Source organism: Eumetopias jubatus, unplaced genomic scaffold (assembly GCF_037043125.1).
Source record: "Eumetopias jubatus isolate StellerSeaLion01/CBP00866 unplaced genomic scaffold, mEumJub1_p1.0 scaffold_15, whole genome shotgun sequence".
Lineage (NCBI taxonomy): Eukaryota > Metazoa > Chordata > Mammalia > Carnivora > Otariidae > Eumetopias > Eumetopias jubatus.
Window position 1 is genome coordinate 93,476,717 of NW_028274821.1, and position 23,222 is coordinate 93,499,938.

Here is a 23,222-nt window from a genome sequence, read left to right on the forward strand (position 1 = left end):
GAGCTGGGCAGAACGGCTCGCCAGGCCCCCTTCTGGGGGACCCCGGAAATTCTGGAGGCAATCCAGAGGGGGATGCACTCCCCACCCGCACCCAGGAGAACCTTGCTGTGCTGATTGGAGCACACACTCCCCACTTCTTTGGGGCCCACATTTCACTTAAAACAGCCGCTCAGTTCCCAGAGGAACTGACTGTGTGGCAAGGCCCACTGCAGGAGACAATCCAATGACCCATGGACCCCAAGCCCTTCATCATCTGCTGCCACTTGGGAAGAACAGGAAAGGACAATGGGAGGCACGCGGGAGTGGGCCCGGGCCTGAGCACCTCCACGTTCCCGGTCCGAGCAAAGAAGCCTGGGGGGCAGCCTTGCGGGGGGCTGCTGGCGCGTGTGCCGGGGGCGGGCCGGCAGCCTCCCTCCCCAGCTTGTCCTTGCTTTCTCCCGTCCTAGCAGCAGACACACTCAGAAGGCCAGCAGCCGACGTCCCGGCCAGAAACGCCACTGGGTTCGCACACGGGCTTCGAACACGACTCCTCTCAGGCTGGTTCTCGCGCCAGGCTCTGAGGGCACGTGGCACAGGGAGCGCGCCTACTGATGAACATGGAGCCCCAGCACCTTCCACGGCCCCCACGAAGGAGCCAGAGGAGCGCGGGAGAGGCGGCGGCGGGAGGCCGGAGAGGAACCCACCACACTCGCGCGGTCTCTTCTCGCACGGGGCCCCTCGGCTCCCCTGTGCCCGGGCCCTCCGAAAACGTGTGGCGCCTCGTCCCCTCTGTGCCCGCACGGCTTCCCTTGGCCCCCCCCCTCGCCATCGCTGGCGCCTGGAGACGGCTCCGCCTGGAACACACCACTGCTCGCACTTAGTTCTCATGGTGTCGCCGGGAACGTGGCGACCGAGCCAGTCAGGGAAGACGGCACTTTGCCAGATCTGGAACATTATCAAGAGCCCCAGGATTTAAGTCACAATCCCCGTGTGCTTTGTCTGCTGTCCCCAGTGCGCAGCCACCGAGGGCGGTGACAACACGCAGGTGCAGGAACCAGCCGCGTGCCTTATATGACGGCCGCGCCTGAGAGTCTACACGTACATTTTGTTCAAATTGCTATCTTTATTTTTCATATTCTTTCCAAACCGGGCAAGTGATTAGGTTTATTTTCTCCAAATTTCACTGCAGACAGTAAAGCAGGTATTCTAGGGTATCTGTCATAGTGGGCGCAGGAGTCCAGCCGGTGGCGAGCAGCATGGCTGCCCAGGGACAGGAGCGGGGATGTGCCCGTTTGGCCACGGCTCACCTCGGACAGAAACCTCCACCACCAGCGCACTCTGAACCACAGGCCTCGGCTCAGACACCTTTCCCAAAGCCCACCAAGCTGTGCCTGAGACAAGTGTGAGGCTCCCATGAAGACGGACCACGGTGAGAAAGAATGAGAAATCCCAGATCTGTGGAAAGAAGCATTTCCGTAAAACACCCAAACGCCACTGAGGGGGAGGGCGCTGGGTGGAGGCTCCCCGGCAGCGAGGGGCCCCCAGCCTGTACCTGCCCATGCAGCCGACAGTGGAGCACACTGAGGTGGGGCGCAGGTAGGTGGGGGCTGCTTCAGCAGAGGGGTTCTGAGAAGTGTCTAAGCGCTGCAGTAAGCAACGAATAAGGAGCGGAATTGGGAAAAAAGGGAAAGCTGTAACGTATTTCCTCGTTTTGCAACATGACTAACGTTTTTTAAAGATTTATTTATTATTTCAGAGTGAGAGTATGAGAGCGCGTGAGTGGGGGGAGGGCAGGGGGAGAGGGAGAGCATCTCCAGCCGACTTCCCACAGAGCCCAATGTGGGGGCTCCTTCCCGGGAGCCTGAGATCACGACCCAAAATCACGACCCCAGCCGAAATCAGGAGCCGGACGCTCAACTGACTGAGCCGCCCAGGCGCACCCCCGCCAAATAATGTTTAAAAAGGAAACGGTGGTAGAGACCAACGGCTGGCGCCCCGTTCTGCCACGGGAGGCCTGGGGGTGCTCCCTGGCCTCGCGCCTACAGAGCCCCGAGCTCCAGTCGGAACGTGAGCTCACCCGCAGACGGCGTACGCAACAGTCAACGTGCCCGCGGGGGTGCCCAGCGCGCTCTGTTCTTCTCCGCCATTAAAATGACACTAACACAGACAGTAGGAAAAAGGGAATTTATTTATTAAAGAAAAATCATCTGCGAATTGCTCTACTTTAGTACTGACGTTAACACTTTGGGTTGAAACATGCCTTCCTCCAGGGAGCAAGCAGCGCCTACAGGTCAGGTCAAGGAGCGTTTCCAGAGCCCAGAGGGACCCTGTGGGGGTGGCGACCCCTCCCAGAGCAGCCACCGCATCTGTAAACACTGTCAGAGGCTGGACACGGCCGTGCACACTGCCATCACACAGGTCGTCAAGCAGAAGATCAAAGCGTGAAAAGAGCCCTGCGCCCTGACGACCCAGGGCGGGCGCGGAGGGCAGGCTCCAGGGAGGCCCCTCCAGCCCCACCCCTCTCCCCCCGCAGCCCGCGGCACCCAGGGGTCTCCACGCTTTTCTGCAACTGGCTGGGGCTAGGAAGAGGGCCTGGGCTGGAGCCGCCCCCAGCTCCGGGACGGTTGCTGGGGCAGAACAGCTGAGCGGCCGCATCGCCTACGTGCGGTTCAGGGTCTGGAAGATCCTGGAGATCTGCAGCATGACTGGCCCGGTCTCTGGGTCGTTCATCCACTGAGTGCTGTTCAGGGGGTTTTCCAGCATGTCTTCAAATGCTGTGGGGAAGACAGAGTGAGGCCGGCTGACGCAGCTCCTCCACACTCGCAGCCAGAAACCTGGCAGTCACTGTCCTAAAAGGGCGAGCCGTGCATCGCCAGGGGCCACGCACGAAACCCTCAACGACCCCCCCAGCAGCGTCTGCTATCACACTCATGAGCCGCAGTCTGAAGACCGCGTCCCTGTCCCGGGCGGGCGGCGGCGGCCTGGGCACTTGCGGGCGCGTGGATTCTGGAAAGCGATTTGGCAACAGCTATCAGCAATCTTTTAAAAATAGTCACAGCCTATGAGTCAGTAATTGTGCTTCCAATTCCAGTCTGGCAAAATCACCAGACGCGGAAAAAACAGAAAGACACTGCTGCACGTGTAACAATATCTGACTGGGAAAATCAACCTTCAGTCTTAAGGAAATGACTTTAAAGAACATAACCGAGGGGCTCCCAGTCGGCTCAGTCAGTGGAACAGGTGACTCGTGACCTCAGGGTCGTGAGTCCAAGCCCCACGTTTGGTGTGGAGACGACTTAAAAGTAAAATCTTAATAAATAAGTCAATAAGCAAACAAATAATAAAAATGTAACTGAACAATTCCACAACATAAAATGAATTGTCTCAACAGTTCTATAAAGCCGTTTCCCCCAGAAATGGGCGTGAGCAGCCCTCGCCCGGCAGCCAGCCCCGAGCCAGCGCGGAGCCGCCCCACGTGCACGGGCCTCAGGGAGCTGCTTCCTCCACCACTTGGCAGCTCTTTGGGGGTCACGTGGGACCACAGCTCACCAGAAAAGTGGGATTTCATCGCGTTTAGGATGGACAGCCCTCCCAGCCCTTAAAACAATCACCGGGGACCCTCCTGATCGAAACCTCTGAAAACTGGGTAAAAATATCAGAGAACCTGGAAGAACACCAGGGTGTCTGGGACAACGAGAGGGCACGTGGGTGGCGTGGGGGTCCAGTGAGGGAAGGAGCCCACGTTCACCTTCCTCCCGGGAGGAAAGGGCTGAACAAAACCATGAACCAGGCTATCGGTGAGAGACCACACAGAAGGGTGTGTATGTGAGGAAGGTCTTCGGCAGGACCTACACTTGAAAATTTCAGAAAGACAAGTATTCCGAACCAAAAGGCAAACAGAAAGTCTGCACGTGTGACAGAGAATAGCTGCCGACACGTGAAGCGCTCCTAGCCAGGCTCAAAGGCTGAGGCAACAACTGAAGCGGGCAGCAGACGCTCAAGGCCACACAGGGACGCGAAGGCGGCACACGCAGTGTGGGGGTGCGGGCGGGGGGCGGCCCGCTGCCCCAACCCGGTCATGCTGTCCTCAAGAACGCGAGCTGCACCCGAAGCAGGAAGTACAGACGGGAGCGGTCACCGTGGCCAGCCCAAGGCCACAAGGGGAAGAGCGGTTTGAGTGACTAGAAATGGGAACAGCATGTGCAACCCGAGGCCTCTGTACAGAATCAAAGATCTGTACCTGCTAAACTCCTCCGTTTATAACAGCAAGGCCAAGGGGCGCCTGGTGGCTCAGTCGGTTAAGTGTCAGACTCCTGATTTCAGCTCAGGTCGTGAGCTCAGGGTCATGAGATTGAGCCCTGCATCGGGCTCTACGATCAGCGGGGAGTCTACTCGGGATTCTCTCTCCCTCTGCCCCTTCTCCCACGTGTACACACAGTCCGAGTGTGTGTCTCTCTCTAAAATGAATAAATCTTTAAAAAAAAAAATTAAAGGGCGAGGCCAGAAGATGCAGCATAGGGATGCACCGGCAGGACGCGGAGTAAACCGGGACGGCGCACAGGCCTGCAGATGCTTCAGAAGGAAACCCGCCGCCTGGGGGTGGGGGCAAAGGAGACTTCCACCGGCTTCTGCCTCCTCTCCTGCTCATCCCAGATGAGCTATGGTGGGCGCTTTATCTCATCTGAAGTGATACCAGTTACCTTAAACACTCACCAGAAAGGTGTACCCCTTGTGGCGTGGGGGCCTGGCGGCCGTTGGAGGCCCTCCCGGGGACAGGCGGAGCGCCGGGGCATGAAAGCCGCAGCCCCTCCCGTGCTGGGCAGCACCGGGGCCCCCAGCGCCGTCTGCAGGCCACAGCCCCACCAGGCGCCAGCCGGGTGGCACCTGCTCTGCCTGCCTTGTTTCGGAAATGTGAGGAAAGGCTTCTCATGAGCAAACGTGACACCATAGGACCGTCCCAGCAGATGGGGAAAGACATTCAGTAAAATCCCATGTCCATCGTGATGGAAGTCCCTCTTCGAGAAAAGACAAAACCAGCCAACAGCAGAGGGCTGTGGACTGACCCAAGGCAGTGCGTTCCTTCCTCCGGTCAGGCCTGCAGGCAGCAGGGGAACCCGGGTTCTGAGTGAGGGGCCTGCGCGTCCCGCACAGAGAAGGAAAATACGTACACACGCGCCCCCGAAGCCAGAACTTGGGGACCAAGAGAAAAGCTCCCTACTCTGCACCGCACACGCTCCCAGGTAGGTTACAGACTCAGATGAGAAAAGCAAAACTGACAAGACTCCTAGAAACAAAGGAGAACGTCTTCCTCGCCTCAAGCTTGGAGGGTTTTCTCAGATGAAACACACACACTTTCAATACATTAAAATACATCACAGTGAGTCAGCAAAAACGCCAGGAATGGGAAAACGATTTTTAAGATACAAATAGCCAAAAAAAGATCAATGCCCAGCACATGTGAGGAAATAGTAACTGAATAAGAAAAACGATCCAAGAAAAAGAGCCAAAAGATGGGCCTTTCAGAGCTGGGGTCCCGGCGTGGCCGAAGCTTCCGGAAGGGGCTGGGCCTCACAGCTGCGGGCGAGGGCCAAGCCCGCAGACACCTGTGCCCGCTGGGGCAGCAGCTGTTCTCAGCAGGCATCGTGGGGGCCGTGGGGGCAGAGCATGCAGGCAGCCCCACGCATCCCTGCTGCCCCACCTGCACACGCCCGGCCCACAGGCAAGGCCGGAGATGGCAGACCGCCCAAAGCAGTGCCGCACCCAAGGGAACAACGCGAGTCCCACCAGATGGCAGAGCAGGGACACGCCTTGTGGCACAGTCACACTGGATGCAGAAGCCCGCCCAGGACCCACCCTGCCCACAGGGGCAGGCACGCGGGGACAAGGGCTCCGGGTGACAGACACAGGCGGCACCACCCCCGAGGAGCCTGAGCGACAATGAAGGCTCGCTCCCAGAGCTGGAGGGGGGACAGCAGTGCAGCAGGGGACGCGGGACTTGATCCCAGGACCCCGAGATCATGACCTGAGCCGAAGGCAGACGCTTAAATGAATGAGCCCCCCAGACGCCCCTTTAACGCCATCTTCTGAAGCTGAATGTAGATGTGTGGCTATTAGTCTTACTATTACTCTTTAGATTAGAAAAATCACACACGCTTCTGTTCATGTGTTGTGTTTCACAGACAAAATGGGGGCCAAAAGTCCCCCACAACAAGAAGAGCAAAGGCAAACACCCGCCCACGCTCCCCCGATCTAGACGGGCCACTCTAACTGGTTCCAGAGCTCGTCCGGAGCCGTCACACAGGAGGCCGCCACCCCGTGAGCACAGCCTGCCTGCCAGCCCCGGGGTGACTCAGGCAGGAGTCACGGACAGTGGCGGACACATCGCCATCACTCGGTGACGTCTGTGGGGTGTGGTAGGTCTGCCCCTGGGGAAGCCCACGTACCTAGTAACGTTTTCGGGTTGGTCAGGCCCAGCTGCACCACCGGGTTATCCAGAATGGCTTGGAAGAGAGGGCTGTCAGGGTCGATGCCCTTGTCCAGCTCCTCGGGGGATGGCTTCCGGTCTCCCAGCAGCCACTCGCACTGCAAACACAAGAGCCACACTCGTGAGTCCCTCCTGAGCTCCCACCAGCACCAGCTGCCCCCGGGGCTGCTCCCAGGGTGGGGCCCAGGCCCGGGGGCTCGGACATCAGGAAGGAAGAGCCACACTGATCCCCACACCGCGGTTCAGGCAAACAGCTGTTGACTTCTCGGTCCTCGGTCACCGAACAGGGGTGAGGCAGGACCCATCCACAGTACTGGGAGGAGAATGAAGAAATGCACGGAACCCCAGGCTGCGTCCCCGGGAAGTCCCGTGGGCACGGCTGCTGGTGAGCCTGGAGCCAGCTGATTTGCAGTTGCTGGTTCAACAAACTTAGTAAACAAATCATACGCTCGCCCACAGAACATGTACTTTCTTAGAAAGACGAACCTGTAAAACATTTTATACCATCGAACCATGTCCCCTCTCGTTTCCCTTGGAAAGCCAACAACAGAGCGCCTGAGGAAGGAGCCGGACAGACTATCCCGGGGCGCATCCCGCTGGCGAGGCGAGGGAAGCCTCTGGCGCACGGACGCACGGTACTCACAGCAGCATTCTGCTGGTTGTTGTTCACTCTGAGGGCATCTATCACCTCCTTCTCGTCGAAGCCCATCTCCATCAGGGAAATGACGGCCTGCAGGAGAACGCACAGCCCACTCAGTGCCGCAGGGCTAGGACGCACAGCACACCTCGGGAGCCAGGCGTGTCCTGCGTCCTTGGACCACGTGTCAGCATGGCATCCTAGTGGGGGGCTGATGAGATCAGCAGAGGGCGTTTTGGGGCACAATTCTGCTTCCCTACAGCTTCACAGAATCAGTCCGTGTCTTCTGAGCAAGAGACGAACCACAGCCAGGGCGAGTCGGTGCAGCTGCGGATCCGAGCATGCCACAGGCAGGCCACACCAACGTCAGACCCTTGTAGGTTGGTCCCCACATTTGGACAAAATGGTCTCCACAACCACACGTGAGCTCGTTGCAGACGGACAGCCTTGTTACCCAGAATAATAGCTATTAGGGAGAGGCCTTGTAAGCAAACCCGATTTAAGACTAAAGCGGTCACGTTAATATTAATTTGTGAGGAAAAAGGTGGGGGGGGCTCTTCAGACTTTAAAACATGAGACTAAAATTAATTTTAAACATCTCACGTGTAATAAGATTTAAGCTATAAGTATGAACATTTGATGATTCTTGGAGGGAACAATGACCCAATGTTCAATGTTTTGGGGGGTGGGGGAGATGTACATTTTCAGGACAAAAGTCATGTAAGACACTACGTCCTTCACTTTACTCTTGACTTTTTTGACCTTGTTTATTATTAATTGGAGAGAGCACGCACACACGAGTGGGGGGAGGAGCAGAGGGAGAAGCAGGCCCCCCGCCGAGCAGGGAGCCCGATGCGGGGCTCGATCCCAGGACCCCGGGATCACGACCTGAGCCAGAGGCAGACGCTTAACGACTGAGCCACCCAGGCGTCCCTATTGTTGACTTTTACACAATTCCCGCCTTAACTGCTCTACTTCTGCCGGGCACCTGGGTGTCACCGCGGGGCAGCAACCCGCAGAGCCCGGCACACTCTTCGGCCACAGAGCGCCACACCTCTGCGGCCGGGCTCAGTCTGAACTGGACTGTCAGGTGTCCCAAAGAGCACCCAACAGGAAGGAAGTCGGGGACAGGTGGCAGTCAGGACAGACTTTCACCAGAGCCAAATGGTGGACGGAGAGCTCAGGAGGCAGCCTTTCCTACCACAACCCACGTCGTGTGCTTTCCTGAACCAGCTCGTACCCCCAGGATGGGGGGCTCCACCCACAAGTGCCGGGAGAAGGACCCACCGTGCCACAGTCTGACACCCAAGTCACGTAAAGTCGCCTGGAGCCTCCCAGTAAATCTAAGGGTAGGGTAACCTCCCCATGACTGCCGGTGAAAACGAGTCTCCCCTGTCACCCCTTCCCACCTCGGCCCGGGGAAGCGATGCCCTAGGACTTCCGCACGGCGACCACGGGGATGTGCCCCCACCTTCCCGCCAGGGGTCCACGCACTCACTCCTGCCCTGCCCACCGCACTTCGCTGTCCCCCACCACTGGCACTGGCATGAGGGGTGTGGGGGGAGGAGGAGGACAGCAAAAAGTCTGTTTCTGGTCTGAAGTGCAAGCCCTGCTCTTGGATCCAGGCTTCCCGGGCACCGCGCGAACACTCCCGTCCTCACGGATTCTTCTCTCGCATGGTGTAGGACCAAAGGGTGGGAGACTGTGACGCGCTGGTCCGGCATCGACAGCCTTTTATAACAATATTCAGAGAACCTCTCCCACAAAGAGGCCACGGGAAGGCCCGGCACAGGTGCCCATCTCGGGAGAAGAGCGCACCGAGACAGCTGAGGTGGCGCCCACGGGACAGGGCTGAGCAGCGGCGGGCCTGACGAGGACAACGCGGGAGCACCCTCAGGGGAAGCCTGGAGCCGTGCGGCAGAGCACCCGTCCTACAGGGCTCGGCCCAGCACACAGACCGGGCTCTAGAAACACCAGCTCCAGCTCAGCAGAAACGCTTCCAGATGCACAGCTGAGCTCACCAGAAAGCAAAGACCAGCAGCAAACTAGCCTGACAATGGCTGTGCCCTGGGAACCGGCCGGAGCCATCAGCAGGGCCTGGGGGCAGGGGTGTGGTGGCCAAACCCAGACAGGATGTGGGCCTTGGGTCCCTAGAGGTGAGGACTTGGAGCTTGAGACTAGGACCCTGCAAAGGGTCTGCCCCCCAAAAAGGAAAGGGGAGGTGGAAAAGCAGGGGCCCCGGGCGGGGAAGCATCAACCCCAGAGCCACAGCCTATACCACACAGGGGCCCAGGAGCCCTGCCTGCGCGCCTAACATGAAACCAGGCCCCCAGCGGGTGGTGTCACTCAGCCCAGGGTACCGGCCTCACAGTCACCCACAGGGGGGCATCCCACAGCCCAGCCACACGGGGTTCCCACGGAAACCCAAGCCCGCAGGGGAGGCCACTCTGACAACACCACACCCCGGGCAGAATCAGGAGAGCGTGTGGGCTCAGGGCCCTAACACCTGGAGCTCACGCATCTGTAATCTGAAAGAAAAACGCAGGGTTAAAGCACAGAAAACATCCCAGAGGAAACCAAAAGCCTAGTAAAGAACTGACCAGTGGGCAACAGGGAACCACAGAAGCATCAAGAACAAAAGGACGACAAAGCAGCAGCAACAAACGGTATGTCGGCCACCGGGACACAGCCAGAGCCAGCCGGGCCCCGAGGCTCGGATCCTGCGGATGCCGGGGTTGCCAGAGGCTCAGAGCCCGCCCTGCCTCCCTGTCCGCAGGCAATCCTGCAGCGCGCCACCCTCCCATCTCCGGGCGGTGGCCCTGCCATGGCTCGCCAGCAGTGGCGACGTGAACAGGACCCTGTCGTTTTCAGACGACAAATGTGTCAGCCCACTGTTCGGAGGACAAGCAGCCACCTGGATCTGTGTGAGGGCAACTTAAAACTGAATTCAGGGGCGCCTGGGTGGCTCAGCTGGTGAAGCGACCGCCTTCGGCTCAGGTCATGGTCCTGGGGTCCCGGGATCGAGTCCCGCGTCGGGCTCCCTGCTCGGCGGGGAGTCTGCTTCTCCCTCGGACCCTCCCCCCTCTCGTGCTCTCTCTCTCTCTCTCTCTCTCAAATAAATAAAATCTTTAAAAAATTTAAAAAATTAAAAAAAAAACCAAAAACTGAATTTAGGCCTGTCCATAAGCCCCTCACCCAGCTTTACTCCCACGTGGAGAAACGGCAACCCCGCCTGGCTGCCCCCGGGCCCAGGAACACATACCCGAGCGTCGGCCCGAAACTCCCTTTTCCTCCGGATCTTCTTGAAGATCTCTGTTAGCTCATCTCTGGGCTCTTCATCTCCCGTGCTAGTCCCAGCAGCCTCAGGGGCAACCTCAGGGGCGGCCTCGGCCTGCGCCCCTCCTGGAGAGGCCTGGCCCGGAAGAGGCGTGTCAATGGTCGGGTCTTCCGCATGCTCGATTAACCACTCCATGGCCTGAGGTACCGACATGCTGAAAGGCAATGGGAGACTCTTTCCAGCACCCCCAGGCCAGTCCCAGGGCCTCCAGCCTCCTTGACATCCCCAGGGAAAGCCTCTCTGGTGACCCTCGTTGGGAGAATCTCAGTACCGAAGGGTGTGACGCTCTGGGCCCTGCCCCAGACAACCCCAAGACCCCTGCCTGAGCACAGAAACCCAAGTACTAAGGCTGGGGAGCAAACTGATGAGGTACACGTGAGAATCTAGGTCCAAGGCAAAAAGCACAGCCCACAGACTGTCCTCTGAGGTACAAGTCGTTTGCTTCGGGTCCACGCGTAGACGCAGAAGCGAGTGGCTGAGGCCAGGCAAGCATGAGAGGCTGCCGGAGGGGACACTGCACGCACTTCCAGCCGCCACGTCCCTGACACACGCAGGCTCTGACGTGGTGCTTGCACACAACGGCCCCGAGAGGACCCGGAAGGAAAGCCTGCCCACGGCACGTTCCCAGCGAGGGCCACTGTCTTAAGACACTTCGAGATGCCCCACTAAGTTACTTCTGGGATGCGTATTTAAGGTCTCTCTTTAAAAACTCACGTCTACTATAAACGGTTCAATCTAAGAGTTTGGGACGGAGGACATCACCCCAGGGGAGCCCCCCAGTGTCGGCAGCAAGGGGAGGAGATGGCCCGGACGTACTGGTTCAGCCGAAGGGCCTTAGCGGCCCTGCTCTCCGGGAAGCCCATCTCCGTGAGCTGCCGCAGGGCCGCCTCATCCACGCTCCCGCCCTCCTCCTCGTCCAGCATCGCTGTGGGCGACAGACGGGGCCACCTGTGAGGGCCAGGCTGCTGCGAGGGCTGCCCCCCACCCAGAGCCTCAGGGCCCCACCTGCACGCCAAACCCCCTAAATCTCAGCAAATCAACAAGGAACCTTCAGCCAACAGGCTGAATAGGAGCCCCGCATCAACAGAAAGTACAAGCGTAAAGCATTCTCAGTCTCCCCAGTACTGACGCGGGGACCACGGGGAGTGTGAACGGGGGCCACGGGGAGCTGACGCAGCCTCAGAGGCGGGGCACACAGCAGGGTCTGAACGCAGGGTCCGGTCAACCTGGGGCATGCTCATACCATTCGCCTTCTTAAACAGTTCAACTGCATCCGGGTTCAGCGCTAACAACTTTTGTGCCACCTCGATGAGAGACACCAGGATTTTCCGGAGTTCTGTCTGGAACTGCAGGGAAAGAAAAAAAGGCTCTTACTTCTCCAAGTGCCCAAGAGATCTACCTGGATGTGTAACCACACTCCTGGGCCCTACAACTCTGTATCTTTGAGTCCAACTATGCCGCTATTGGTTCCGGAATGTGGAGACCAAAGGAGGAAGAGGTGGGTGGGGCCACAGAGTGGCAGGAGGGCTCAGCCTGGCGCGGAGGAGAGGCCTTGCTGGCATAGATAGGCTGTGTGCATGCCTACTTGACTGGCGACACCGAGAAACATCTGGAGACACTGCTCAGCCCTTTGGCCAACGCAGAAAGCGCCAGCCCGCTACGTAAGCAGAAGAGGTCAGCCTGATTGGATGGGCCTCCCAGACCCGGGCCCCCGATTCTCACCTGGCCAGAGGCTGGCCGGCACAGCAGTGTCAGCTGCAGCCAACTGGCCCCTACTGAGGAAGAAGGCCACTGGGAATGCAATCAGAAACCCCGACAGACCGTCCCCAGTCCCACGGGCGAGAAAGGAGTCAGCCGCCCCTCTTCCCCACAACGGGCCTCAGCACGTGAGAGCCACTGTGGGGCAGTCCCACATGTAGCCTGGGGACGTGCGTCAGAGCCCGGTGCCCTGGTCAGTAGGGAACTCTCTGCTGCTACATGAGCAGGTGGCGCTCTTGGATCAGGTGGCCACGCTGTCCCAGTCCTGCACAGCGCGGGCACACCCCTGGTTCTGGGCCAGTCCACGGGACACTGGACACGCTCTACGTTTTTAGCTTAGAACTTTCCAAGCCAAAGTAACTAAGAGTCCAGACTTCTAGCTACAAGTTTTTGCCAAACTTAGAGCAAAACTCTAATATACTCCTAGTAGGATCGATCTTCTCGGTCCTGCCTTCCGATGTCTTTTTAAACTTTTTGTTTCAAAATAATTTTAGGTTATACGCAGAGTTCCTGTCTGCCCTTCACCCCGGCTTCCCAAAGTACCACCAAAAGGCCGTGCGGCCCTCGCGCGGACGTGATGAGCCCAAGGTGCGGCCCACAGCGAGCACTCACGTCTCTGACGTTGGTCTGAACCTCGGCCCGGTCCATGTTGTGGGACGGCAAGTTGGCAGTTGCTCGGAAGATAGCATCTCTATCTGGGGCTTTCTGGTCTTGTTTTTTCTACACAGAAAAGTAGAAAGTCAGAAATGAATATGAGCACAGTAAAAGGCAAGACCACGTAAGTTGAGCACACAGAGCTTGACTAGGGAGAGAATCACTCTCCGTCGGCAGCAGAGGGTCCCTGCAGGTTTGGAGCTCACTTGAGACACAATTCCTGCCTGTCATGGCCAGAGGGTGGCAGGGCAGGAGAGAAGACAGACATGGTCCCTCGTGGCCACAGAGAGACCATCACACGTGAGCTGTGGCTGTGCTGGGACCAGGAACACGCACTCACCCCGCCTGCTCCCGAAGCCCTGCTCCAACAGCACAACCGTATCAGACGGTAAAGACTCCTGAGACAGAGAGAACGGGAGAGATGGAGACTGTTCTTCCAAAACAGAAAACAGAAAGGGGGTCAGCACAGAGCAGAAGCCCGACCAGAAACAAGGCCCGGCCGACTCCAGGCCAACGCCAGAGCCCAAAGGAAGTGCACCAGGTTGGGAGTGAGCAGCTGGAGCTGAGAACAGCACTCCTCTACCACCCTGCTCAACCAGCAACCACCTGGGGGGGGGTGGGCAGACTTGAGAAGCCCCCAAGCCAGGGAGCCTGGGCTCAGCAGCAGGAAAAGGAGGTACCATGCTGATACTCGACAGTAAGACCCAGCCCCCCATCACTAGTGGCTTTAAGGACACCGAGCAGGAGACTCACCGCTGTGGGGCAGGGGGGGCACAGGGCTGGGTCTGCCCCACAAGGAAGCCCAGCGAGAGCTGCAGGCACACCCCTAGAGCAGCCAGGGAGCCCCCCGTGCCTCTTACTGAGGAGGCAGCTAAGGAGGGGCAGGGGCATTTGGAAAGCCACCGACACAAAAGACAGAAACCAAAATGAGAAAGGGAAAAGTAAAGAAGCATGAAAGAGAGAACAAAAGGAAGAGGGTTTCATGCCAGAGAACCGTCGGAGGGACAGGGCACCGCCATCGTCGGAGACCGAGTCCCCACCGGGAAATGTAAACTATCACGGCCACATCAACAGGCCACAGCAGTCAGAGGATAATGGCCAGGAAATCATCCTGAAGGCAGGTCCAGCATCCAACAGGAACTCCAGAAAGAGGGAAGAGAAAACAACAGGAGGGCATTCTCCAAAAACAATCCAGAAAAATTTCAAAACAAAAACAAATGAATCTCCAGACTCTGCACGCCAAGCACAGCAGAGGCGGAAGACCTGCATCCGTGCAAACCATGAAATCTGAGAGCTCTCAACAGCCTCCCCAGATGTCGAGAGACCCCGGAGGGAATGGGGGAAGAGGGAGTGGAGCATGCACAGAAGACGACTCCTCAGTCCCACGGCCCCGTGGACACCCTGGAAGCGGGGACCGACACTTTCATTGTGCACGCACATGGCTGGCGCTCACCAACAGCCACTCGATGCTGGAGTGCCTCCAGATTCCCTTCCCTTTCTAGATGCCAGAAGAAGCCAGGTTCCACCAGACCGAATTCTGCAGGCAGAATCTGAAGATGGCCCTAAGACCCCACTCCTGACCATCATGCCTGCACGATCCCAGAGCCTGTGAGCAGGATGGCTGCACCCTGGGTAAGGTCATGCTGTGGCACAGCCAACTTTAAGTAAAGGAAATGACCTGCCTTGGGAGGCCTTACCTAATCAGGCAAGCCCTGAAAAAGGACGGGGCTCTTTCTGTTGCTGGCTCCAGAGATGCAGGGGACCACGTGGCAAGGAAGAGTGGCAGGCCCCACGTGCCAAAAGAAAGCGCCCCAGCTGACAGATCAAGGAAACGGGACCTCGGCCCTTCAGCCATAGGAACTGCCAACCACCTGAAGGGGCCCCAAGCAGACCCTTCCCCAGAGCTTCCCTGGAGGAATGCAGACCAGCCACACCTTGATTTGAACCCAAGAGCCTGAGCGCAGGGCCCAGCTGAGCCTGCCCAGACTGCTGACCTACAGACCGGGAGCTATGTGCAGTTTTAGGCTGGTGCGTCCATGGTACCATGAGGGGTGGCAACAGGAAGTGTCCAGATACAGAAGGTTCAGAAGCTCTAACACAGGAGTTAGGCGGGAAGGCCCAGGCTGCACAAGAGGCCTGGAGCCACTGAGGAAGAGGGGTGTTGCAGGGAGGAGCTGGAGGGACGACGTCTCCAAGACAGCGGGGACTGGCAGATGGCCTCATACGGGGGACCCTGCTTCCAGAGGGATTTATCGATCCCAGCAAAGAATTTCAAAAAATTAGTGATAAGCCTATAGAGAACAAGTTGACAAGGTAATTACTGATTCCAGGAGAAACAAAGTTACATGAAAAAGGATAAATAATCTCAGGACCCTTTGCTCCTAACGGAAAACAGCACGTGCACACTAACACTGATGAAAACCCTAAGATCTTCAACCAGTGTCAGGAAAGAAAACACTCCAAACATCAAGGAGCCAAAGAATCAAAAACTGATATTCTAACAAATAACCAATTCTGGGGCGCCTGGGTGGCTCAGACGGTTAAGCGTCTGCCTTCGGCTCAGGTCATGATCCCAGGGTCCTGGGATTAAGCCCCGCATCAGGCTCCCTGCTCTGGGGGAAGCCAGCTTCTCCCTCTCTCTCTGCCTGCCGCTCCCCCTGCTCGTGCTCTCTCTGTCAAAAATAAATAAAAAATCTTTAAAAAAAAGAAAGAAAGAAAAAGAAAGAAAGAAAGAAAGAAAGAAAGAAAGAAAGAAAGAAAGAAAGAAAGAAAGAAAGAAAGAAAGAAAGAAAGAACGAACCAATTCTGCGTGTGGTTTTGAAATCAGAAAAAGAATTACTGAAGGAATGGTTGAAAGAGCTCCAAGAGGGCACCTTTAGGGCACGTGACAGAGGTGGGAGGAGGTTGCTTTTATTAAGAGACTAATACTGTTATTTGACTTCATAAATGTGTACTATTTTCACCTAAAATTAATACTAATTCACAAAAACAGGCACTAACGTCTTATAATGTTTCACTTTGCAAATATGTGCACAGAAAAGGTGACCTGCCAAGTGAGGTCCACGGTGTGCTGCGAGGCGCCCAAAGTCACCCAGAGGCGCCAGGGCGGTGGGAACCCTGTTGTCTACACTGGTCACCACGGCCAACACTGTAACCTGAGAACCGCGGTTCGCGCGGGCAGCTCTCAGGGTGGGGCAGAGCAGGCCCCGATCTGTCTCCTGGAGATGGGGTAAGCAGCTGGCCCGTGTGCGAGCTGGCACTGGCCAGGTGTGGCCACAGATAAGAAGGCACACGAAGCCAAAGGCCACCTCCTGTGCCGCCCAACCCACAGGAGGGCCTCAGATAGCTCTGCTCCCTGACAGCTCGTTCCGTTAGCAGGCACGGGGCCCAGCCCAAGGAGTCTGGCCTGCTTTCTCCGGGGTGAGCACTCTTCCTGGCATTTCAAAGCATGAATAAGAAACTCTACCTGAGAGAAACAAAGGAAAACTGTGAAATTAGTGTGGCTGCCCTTTTAAGATGGCACCGCTTTGCACCTGGGCGCAGGTGTGAGGGGACCCTGGCCTTTCACTGCGCATGCACCTGCACTCCCGGGAGAGGGGCCCTAGTGCGCTGCTCCCCACCCCTTCCCTGCACTCCTTCTCCTTGTCCTGTGGGTGCAGGCCTCGCCCGACAAGAGGAGTTACCCTCACCTCGAGAAGGTGCCAGACGCGCAGCCCAGGGAACACAGCATGGAGGCTTCCCTGCACGCCTGCCCCCTGACCAGGAGGGGCTCGGCCACAATGGGAGGCTCCCGTGATTGTTGACTGTGGGCCCTGCTGGGTCTGGGAATACCTCGTACCCAGAAGGTTTCTTTCTCACGGGCTGGAGGGTGGGAGACTCTAACCACGACTTCCGGTTCCAAACTCTGAAACTTACCTTTTCTTCTGCCGAGACGTCAGCCATCTTAGGAAGTGGACTGGGAGCACGCTTCTTTATCAACAATAAGACATCTAGGAAAAAAAGACATCTGTCAAGCTGGTTACGGTTTTCCTCCATAAGATGGCAATATGGGCACAAGAGAGGGGCGCCTGGGTGGCTCAGACGGTTAAGCGTCTGCCTTCGGCTCAGGTCATGATCTCAGGGTCCTGGGATCGAGCCCTGCATTGGGCTCCTCGCTCCGCAAGAAGTCCGCTTCTCTCTCTGCCCCTCCCCACCCCATTCTCTCTCTTTCTCTCAAATAAATAAAAACATTAAAGAAAAAAAAATGGGCGCACGAGGACCCAAGGCCAGATGAGCAGGGGCTCCCCCCGGGTGCCGCCTAAGCCAAGCCCGTGCTTCCCTGCCTTCCCGCCCGCATACAGCTTCCAGGGCGTGGCAAGAACCCTGCCATGGGTCACACAGGTGGCTGGTGGCCCAGGAGGCACACACAACACAGCCCTGAGAACCCTGCAAAGATCTGGTGGGAATACTTGCAAAACGTCCTCACTTCAATGGGCTCAGTTTTCTGAGGTTGGAGAGCTGGCCTCAACCCTCAGAGCTAAACTGAGGCCACGTGCGCAAGGTTGGCCGGCTCCCACCTGGTTGTGGGCTTGACCTCCACGCTCAGTGAAGGTCTATAAACAGTACTTTCAAAAGAGGTTATTTAAGAGAATCCCAGAATTAAAATCATCCTTTGAATGACAAATAGAAAACCAAAGGTTTCTCCCCAAGAGCCTCCAGACACAAACTCTAAGCAACTAAACAGATGTGCACAGAATAAGAGTATCTTCCTAGGACATTTGAAACAATAACCATAATTGTACATTCCGGCCCCAGAATAAAGCCTGCAGCAGCTCTGGAGGCCTTGGTCTTGCTATGACACAGAATTAAAAATAAAGTTCACATCTGGTTTCTCAGATGGATGCTGCTTGTCCAATTTTTCACAAACAGCCCATAATGCACACTTTGTTTTAACAAAGGAAGAATAAAACCATTTTAGCTGACCCAGTTTCCCTGCTCGGCCCCAGCCTGGAGCACAGACTCGGACGCCAAGGGCGCCTTTGCCTCTCGCTCCCCGGCTCCCAGCTGCACCATGGCTCCCGCCACTGCCCTATGAGGCCTCTACCTTGGTCTTGGATGTTCTCTTCCAAGATTGTTTTGGCATCACTCAACACCCTCTCCGAAGCAGCGTGGATCAATTTGTGATGGGTCACACTTTTGGGGTCTTCTAAGCTCCCATGGGCACACTGGGGGAGACAAAGTCATATATTTCAAGATAGAAAATAAATCATAACTCTAATGATGTTAGGACCTGACACCCCAAGCCACACCAGGCATTTACTGGTTACTAGCTAGAAAATTAAGACACAGATAAAGTCAAAGAACTCCCATGAATGTTGGAAGCTGAACAAAATGCCACAACATCTGATCCCCTAGGGCAGCGATCTGTCCACCAACCCACTAAGTACTCCTGAAATAGGTTCACAGCCTGACCTAAAATACCCTGCTGGTAATTAGTGGCAACCTGAATCGCTTCCTTCGTCTGGAAAGATCTGGAGAGTCATTTTAAAATGAAAATAGCAGGTCCACTGTTCCCTGAAAGATCGAAGTATGATTTGTGCACTTTTCTCTCTCCTAGATACATGAAGGGGCATGAGAGACAGCCGAGAGAGAAGCTAGTCCACAGAGAGCCAGAAACAGGGCCCTGACCACCTCAATGCCTGCACAAGTCCGAGAGGAGAGCAACCGGCCTTTGCTCGGGCCTTGGCTCACCAAGCGACCACCACCCAGACCCAGAAGCTGCAGGAGCCGCTAGCAGGGCCCCTCCTGGGTGTTCAAAGGGGGTGGCCTGGCACACAGTTACAGCTCACTGGCCAGGGCCCCAGAAACCCCAGAACGTGACACCAGGGTGGGGGGCACTGATGTCCAGGCCACAGGGGGTTGCAACGACACCTGTGGCATGAAGGCTTCGGGGGGCTGTCACACATTCACATAAACTGGCAGGGCTGAAGGGGACGAAGGTGGAACCCAGCCCATAAGAAGATACACCCCTACCACGTACAGCAGCAGACACCGCCCCCTCACTCGCCTTGAATCCGAAACTGGCTCTGCTCCCAGAAATATGGGGTGTGCTTCTGCTAATTCTGAAATCCGCCAGCTAGTGGATTTGACAAGTTCAGAATACAGTCTATGAAACACAATTTTCCAAAACAATCCTCATCTGGCTCTTGAAACAACCATCCTGTGCAGCATGCCAACAGCGTGCCAGGAGCACAACACAGGCATGAGTCGTCCGTACTGTGTGCGATTACTTCATTCTGGGTCTTTGTTCTCAGCAGAAGCACTTTGAGCAAGCTGAGTATGCAGCAAAATAGCCCCAGAAAAGCCCATCGCCTGGGAAGGGAGGCTGTGACACCTCCTGAACCTGCCTCCTCCCCAGAAGAGCCAAGAGGGGCTCCTCCTACACCTGATGTCCTATGTCGTCCGAAGATGCACCGTCATGTGATCTAAGAAACGTGAACAGCTTGCAGCACCTGGGTGGCTCACTTGTTAAGCATCTGCCTTCAGCTCAGGTCACGATCCCGGGGTCCTGGGATAGAGTCCTGCCTCAGGCTCCCTGCTCAGCAGGGAGTGTGCTTCTCCTTCTCCGTCTGCCCCTCCCCGCTGCTCGTGTGCTTGCTGTCTCTCTCTCTCAAATAAATAAAATTCTTATAAAAAAAAAAAGAAACATTAACAGCCATATGAACAAGTACCATGTTATGTCGTGGCAATTTCTTTTTTTTTTCTTTTTTTTTTTTTAAAGATTTTATTTATTTATTTGAGAGAGAGAGAACAAGAGATAGAAAGCACGAGAGGGAAGAGGGTCAGAGGGAGAAGCAGACTCCCCGCTGAGCAGGGAGCCCGATGTGGGACTCGATCCCGGGACTCCAGGATCATGACCTGAGCCGAAGGCAGTCGCTTAACCAACTGAGCCACCCAGGCGCCCTGTCGTGGCAATTTCATGAAAGATCCCAATCGATATAAAAACCCAAAAAGAGAAAAGCAAGTGTGGCAATCCATCTCTCTACGAGTTCTGATGATAATACCCCTCAATGAGAAAGCAACCCACTCCCAACAGGACCATGGGGGTGAAGTGGAGGGGGTGGGGAGACACCCACACCGTCCCCTTCAAGGAGGAAGGAAAAATGATGCCAGCTTGCACCAGGGGCAAAGTGGGAAGGAGGGACAGAAGCTCAAGCGCACACGAAGCCTCACTGCCTGCAGCAACAGGACATTCAGGGAACGATTTCCAGGGTGACATCCGAGTATGCCACTTGAGAACTCTCTTTTCTAACTAAAGCGTTCTGGCTGGCTCGAGAGGCAGCACGCCCTGCCTACAGAACAGGACGGGCACGGAGGTGGGAATACTTTCTGACGACTCAGCTCTTGGGTCCCCTGATTCATGCCGTTCCTCCACACCTGGAGAGACTGCAGAGTGGAATAAAATCTCAATTTAAAGTAGGAGAGTGCCAGAAAAATCCCACACGACACACCTCAATCCCGACTGGAATAATCAATATCAGGTCCAGGATAATTAGCATCTTATTCAAATTGGCTGCCTAATGAACCCCAAGAGCTCCTGAAATTCATTAGCAAGCATCTGTGGATCAAACGGTTCTCATCTCCCGTTCCCCTTCATAAAATATTATGATAGCTATGTAAATTAGTGAGTTGAGCGAAATGCCACTCCCATTTACCCCTGACTTCTCCCTGCCTGACTCAGCAGGTGGCACGCCATGTCCATGCAGCTCTGGCCTGACAATCCATTTCCACGTACTCCATTAATCCACACGTCTGTTTGGGGCTCCCTGGGAGCCTGGCCCTGGACACGTGAACACAGGCCCAGCCCCCGAGGAGCTCCTGTCCCAGGTGGGTTTCAGGGGAGGGGGACACGGCGCCTGAGGAAGGTTTTTGTTAAAATGACACCGCTGGACAAACACCGGTGCCTGGCTCTAACAGCCTGCTGGCTAACTGCCGTCCTGGGGTTTCCTACGTGGGGAAAGGACCCGACAGAGGGACTGCGTGCCTGCCGGAGGGTGGGAGCCCGGCGGCCCCCGCTCCTTGATGCGAGTTACTGACATGCGGCGTGTTCCAGAAGAGGGCTCACTCTGCCAACCAGAGCGCTCTTTAGCCTGCGCCGGACGGTACAGAACAAGCCACGGAAGCATACTCACAAGTGACTCAGAAGTGTCTCCGGGGGTAGTTACTACAATGAGCCGGTAACCGGAGCTCGTGGGCACGTAAACACGTCCTCCACCACGCGGAATCCGCCCCCAAAGGCTAGGCTACCTTCTGACAAGAAAACGCTCCAGGGTGCCCAGGGGAGTTTCCTTGGGCCGCGAGGGTCAGACGGGCGTCTCAGCCCGGCCCCGGTGAGAAGGGTCGAGACAAAGCCATCCAAACGAGCTCCAAAAGTTAGCAACCCGAGCAACTGGCCACACAAGGGGTACTTCGCAAGAATAATCCGTAGAAAGTGGCTCTCCCAGCGGGGAGACCCTTCCCCGGGCTCCACCCACGAGTCAGTGTAAGGGCCGCGCGGGAGCAGGGGCTCAGGGCCGCGTCGGGCCCGCAGCCGCTCGGCGGCAGGCCCTGCGCGCAGGCCGGCCTGCAGGGAAGGGGAGGCACCTCTCCTCGGCGGGTCCCTCCTTCCCCGGGCATTGCCCCCCGGCTCCCGAGGGCCTCACCCCAAGGGCAAGCAAGCACAGCTGCTGGGAAACCCTGAGGCCCTGCCGCGCGCGGCGACTTCGCGTCTCCTGCCTCAGTTTCCCCGCCTGCCCCTAGCTCCTCGGGCCGCTGCAGCTGTTCAACGACAGGCGCTCGGCCCGGGGCCGGCCCGGGGAGGGGGGAAGGTCGGGAAGCGCGGCGGCCACGGAGGGAGGCGGGAGGCGGCAGGCCTGGGGCCGCGGCCGGCCTTACGTGCTGCAGGCAGCGCTCCTTGAGCTTCTCCACCGACGTGTCCTCGGTCGCCTCCTCCAGCCACTCGGCGCCGTCGGAAGCGCAGATGTGCAGCCGCAGCACCTTGCCCGCGAAGATCTTCTCCTCCTGCACGAACATCGCGCCGCCGCCGCCGCCGCCCGGCCTGCGCCCGCCGCCCAGGCCGTGAAGGTCACCGGGGCGGGGCCGGGCCGCCCGCGCGCTCTCTCGCTGGGCGCCGCCGCCCCGCCCCGGCTCCCCTCGGCCGGCCGCCCGTCACTTGCCGCGGGCCGAGCGGTCGCCCCGCTCCCGCCGCCGGGCCGCCGGGGGCGCGCTGTCTCCGCCGCGACGGAAGTGCCTCACAGCGCGCGCCCGGAGCGTGCCGGGAGATGTGGTTCTCTAGCGGCCTCGGCCCTCCCGCCGCCGCGCCGGAAGTGCGTCACAGGGAGCGCCCGGGGCCTGCCGGGAGCTGTGGTCCTCTTGCTGCTCCACCCATCCCGCCTCTGCCTGCGCTTTGCCGCTCCGGCCACGGGCACGCGGGACCGTTGAGTTTGGTGGTCCGTTCTTAGGTGGGCTCTGAGTGTAAAATACACAACAGATCTCCAAGACTTCGCGGGGAAAAGCAATGGAAAATACCCAATGTTGCCTTTATACTGATTACATCTTTTTAAAAAAGGATTTTATTTAGCAGAGAGAGAGAGAGAGAGCACTAGCAGGCGGAGCGGCAGGCGGAGGGAGAGGGAGAAGCAGGCGCCCCGCCGAGCAGGGAGCCCGATGCGGGGCTCGATCCCAGGACCCTGGGACCATGAGCTGAGCCGAAGGCAGGCGCTTAACCGTCTGAGCCACCCAGGCGCCCCATATTGATTACCTCTTGAAACAACAGTCTGGGAGTACTGAATTAATTTCCCCTGCTTCTTTTTACTGCTTAAAGAGATGTCTACAAGAAAATTTTAAGTGTACACGAGGCAGCCTTTGCGTTTCTTTTGGACGGCATTGCTCTGGAGCGATTTCTCGAAGTTGGTCCCCAGCCTGGCGACGGGCAGCACCTGGGAACTTGTTAGGAATGCGGGCCCCGCCGCCTCACCTGAACCTCCTGCTCAGAGGCTCCAGGGTGCGGCCCTCGGCTCAGGTGGCAGAACCGCTAGCAGAAGCTTGGGGCACCCGCCCCGGGGACTCTGCACGCACTCCCTGTGAGGATGACGGATATGGAAGCGGCCCTTTGGGCCAGACCTAGACGAGGTGGCTGATCTGCAGCCACTCACTCCTCTCATTCATCCAAAACTCCTTTACTGAGCAGAGACGAACAGCGCAGGGCTCCTGCTCTAGGAGGCTGGCAGTCTAAATGGGAAGGTCGTCCCAAGGTCTGTCCCCAAGCTGCTTTGTACACACATCCTCACTCTCCCCCAGAATCATTCTGACTGTGCCCAAATCTCATTTGTCCAGTCTAGTGTTGAGTAATTGCT

General features: G+C 57.3%; 1 protein-coding gene across 1 annotated transcript; it reads right to left on the reverse strand.

Annotated features, from left to right (window-relative positions):
• Positions 1 to 2,148: 2,148 nt before the first annotated feature.
• On the reverse strand, positions 2,149 to 21,995 carry UBAC1 (UBA domain containing 1). The gene is made up of 10 exons (XM_028094849.2): positions 21,763 to 21,995; positions 17,933 to 18,053; positions 16,765 to 16,838; positions 12,808 to 12,915; positions 11,681 to 11,783; positions 11,254 to 11,362; positions 10,363 to 10,591; positions 7,107 to 7,193; positions 6,423 to 6,561; positions 2,149 to 2,753 (listed from the first exon to the last, which is right to left on the reverse strand). Exons 1-10 carry the CDS (start codon positions 21,898 to 21,900, stop codon positions 2,638 to 2,640), a joined length of 1,224 nt encoding a protein of 407 aa, XP_027950650.1. The 5' UTR covers positions 21,901 to 21,995; the 3' UTR covers positions 2,149 to 2,637.
• Positions 21,996 to 23,222: the final 1,227 nt, after the last annotated feature.

Bases quoted from the DNA above. Each gene is read 5' to 3' on its own strand.
- UBAC1 (XM_028094849.2), bottom strand. From the start codon at position 21,900: ATGTTCGTGCAGGAGGAGAAGATCTTCGCGGGCAAGGTGCTGCGGCTG. The intron at 12,916-16,764 runs GTAAGTTTCAGA...TTTTCTGTGTAG, and splicing joins ACGTCTCGGCAGAAGAAAAG to AAAAAACAAGACCAGAAAGC. The intron at 10,592-11,253 runs GTACGTCCGGGC...ATTGCCTTTCAG, and splicing joins AAGGCCCTTCGGCTGAACCA to CATGTCGGTACCTCAGGCCA.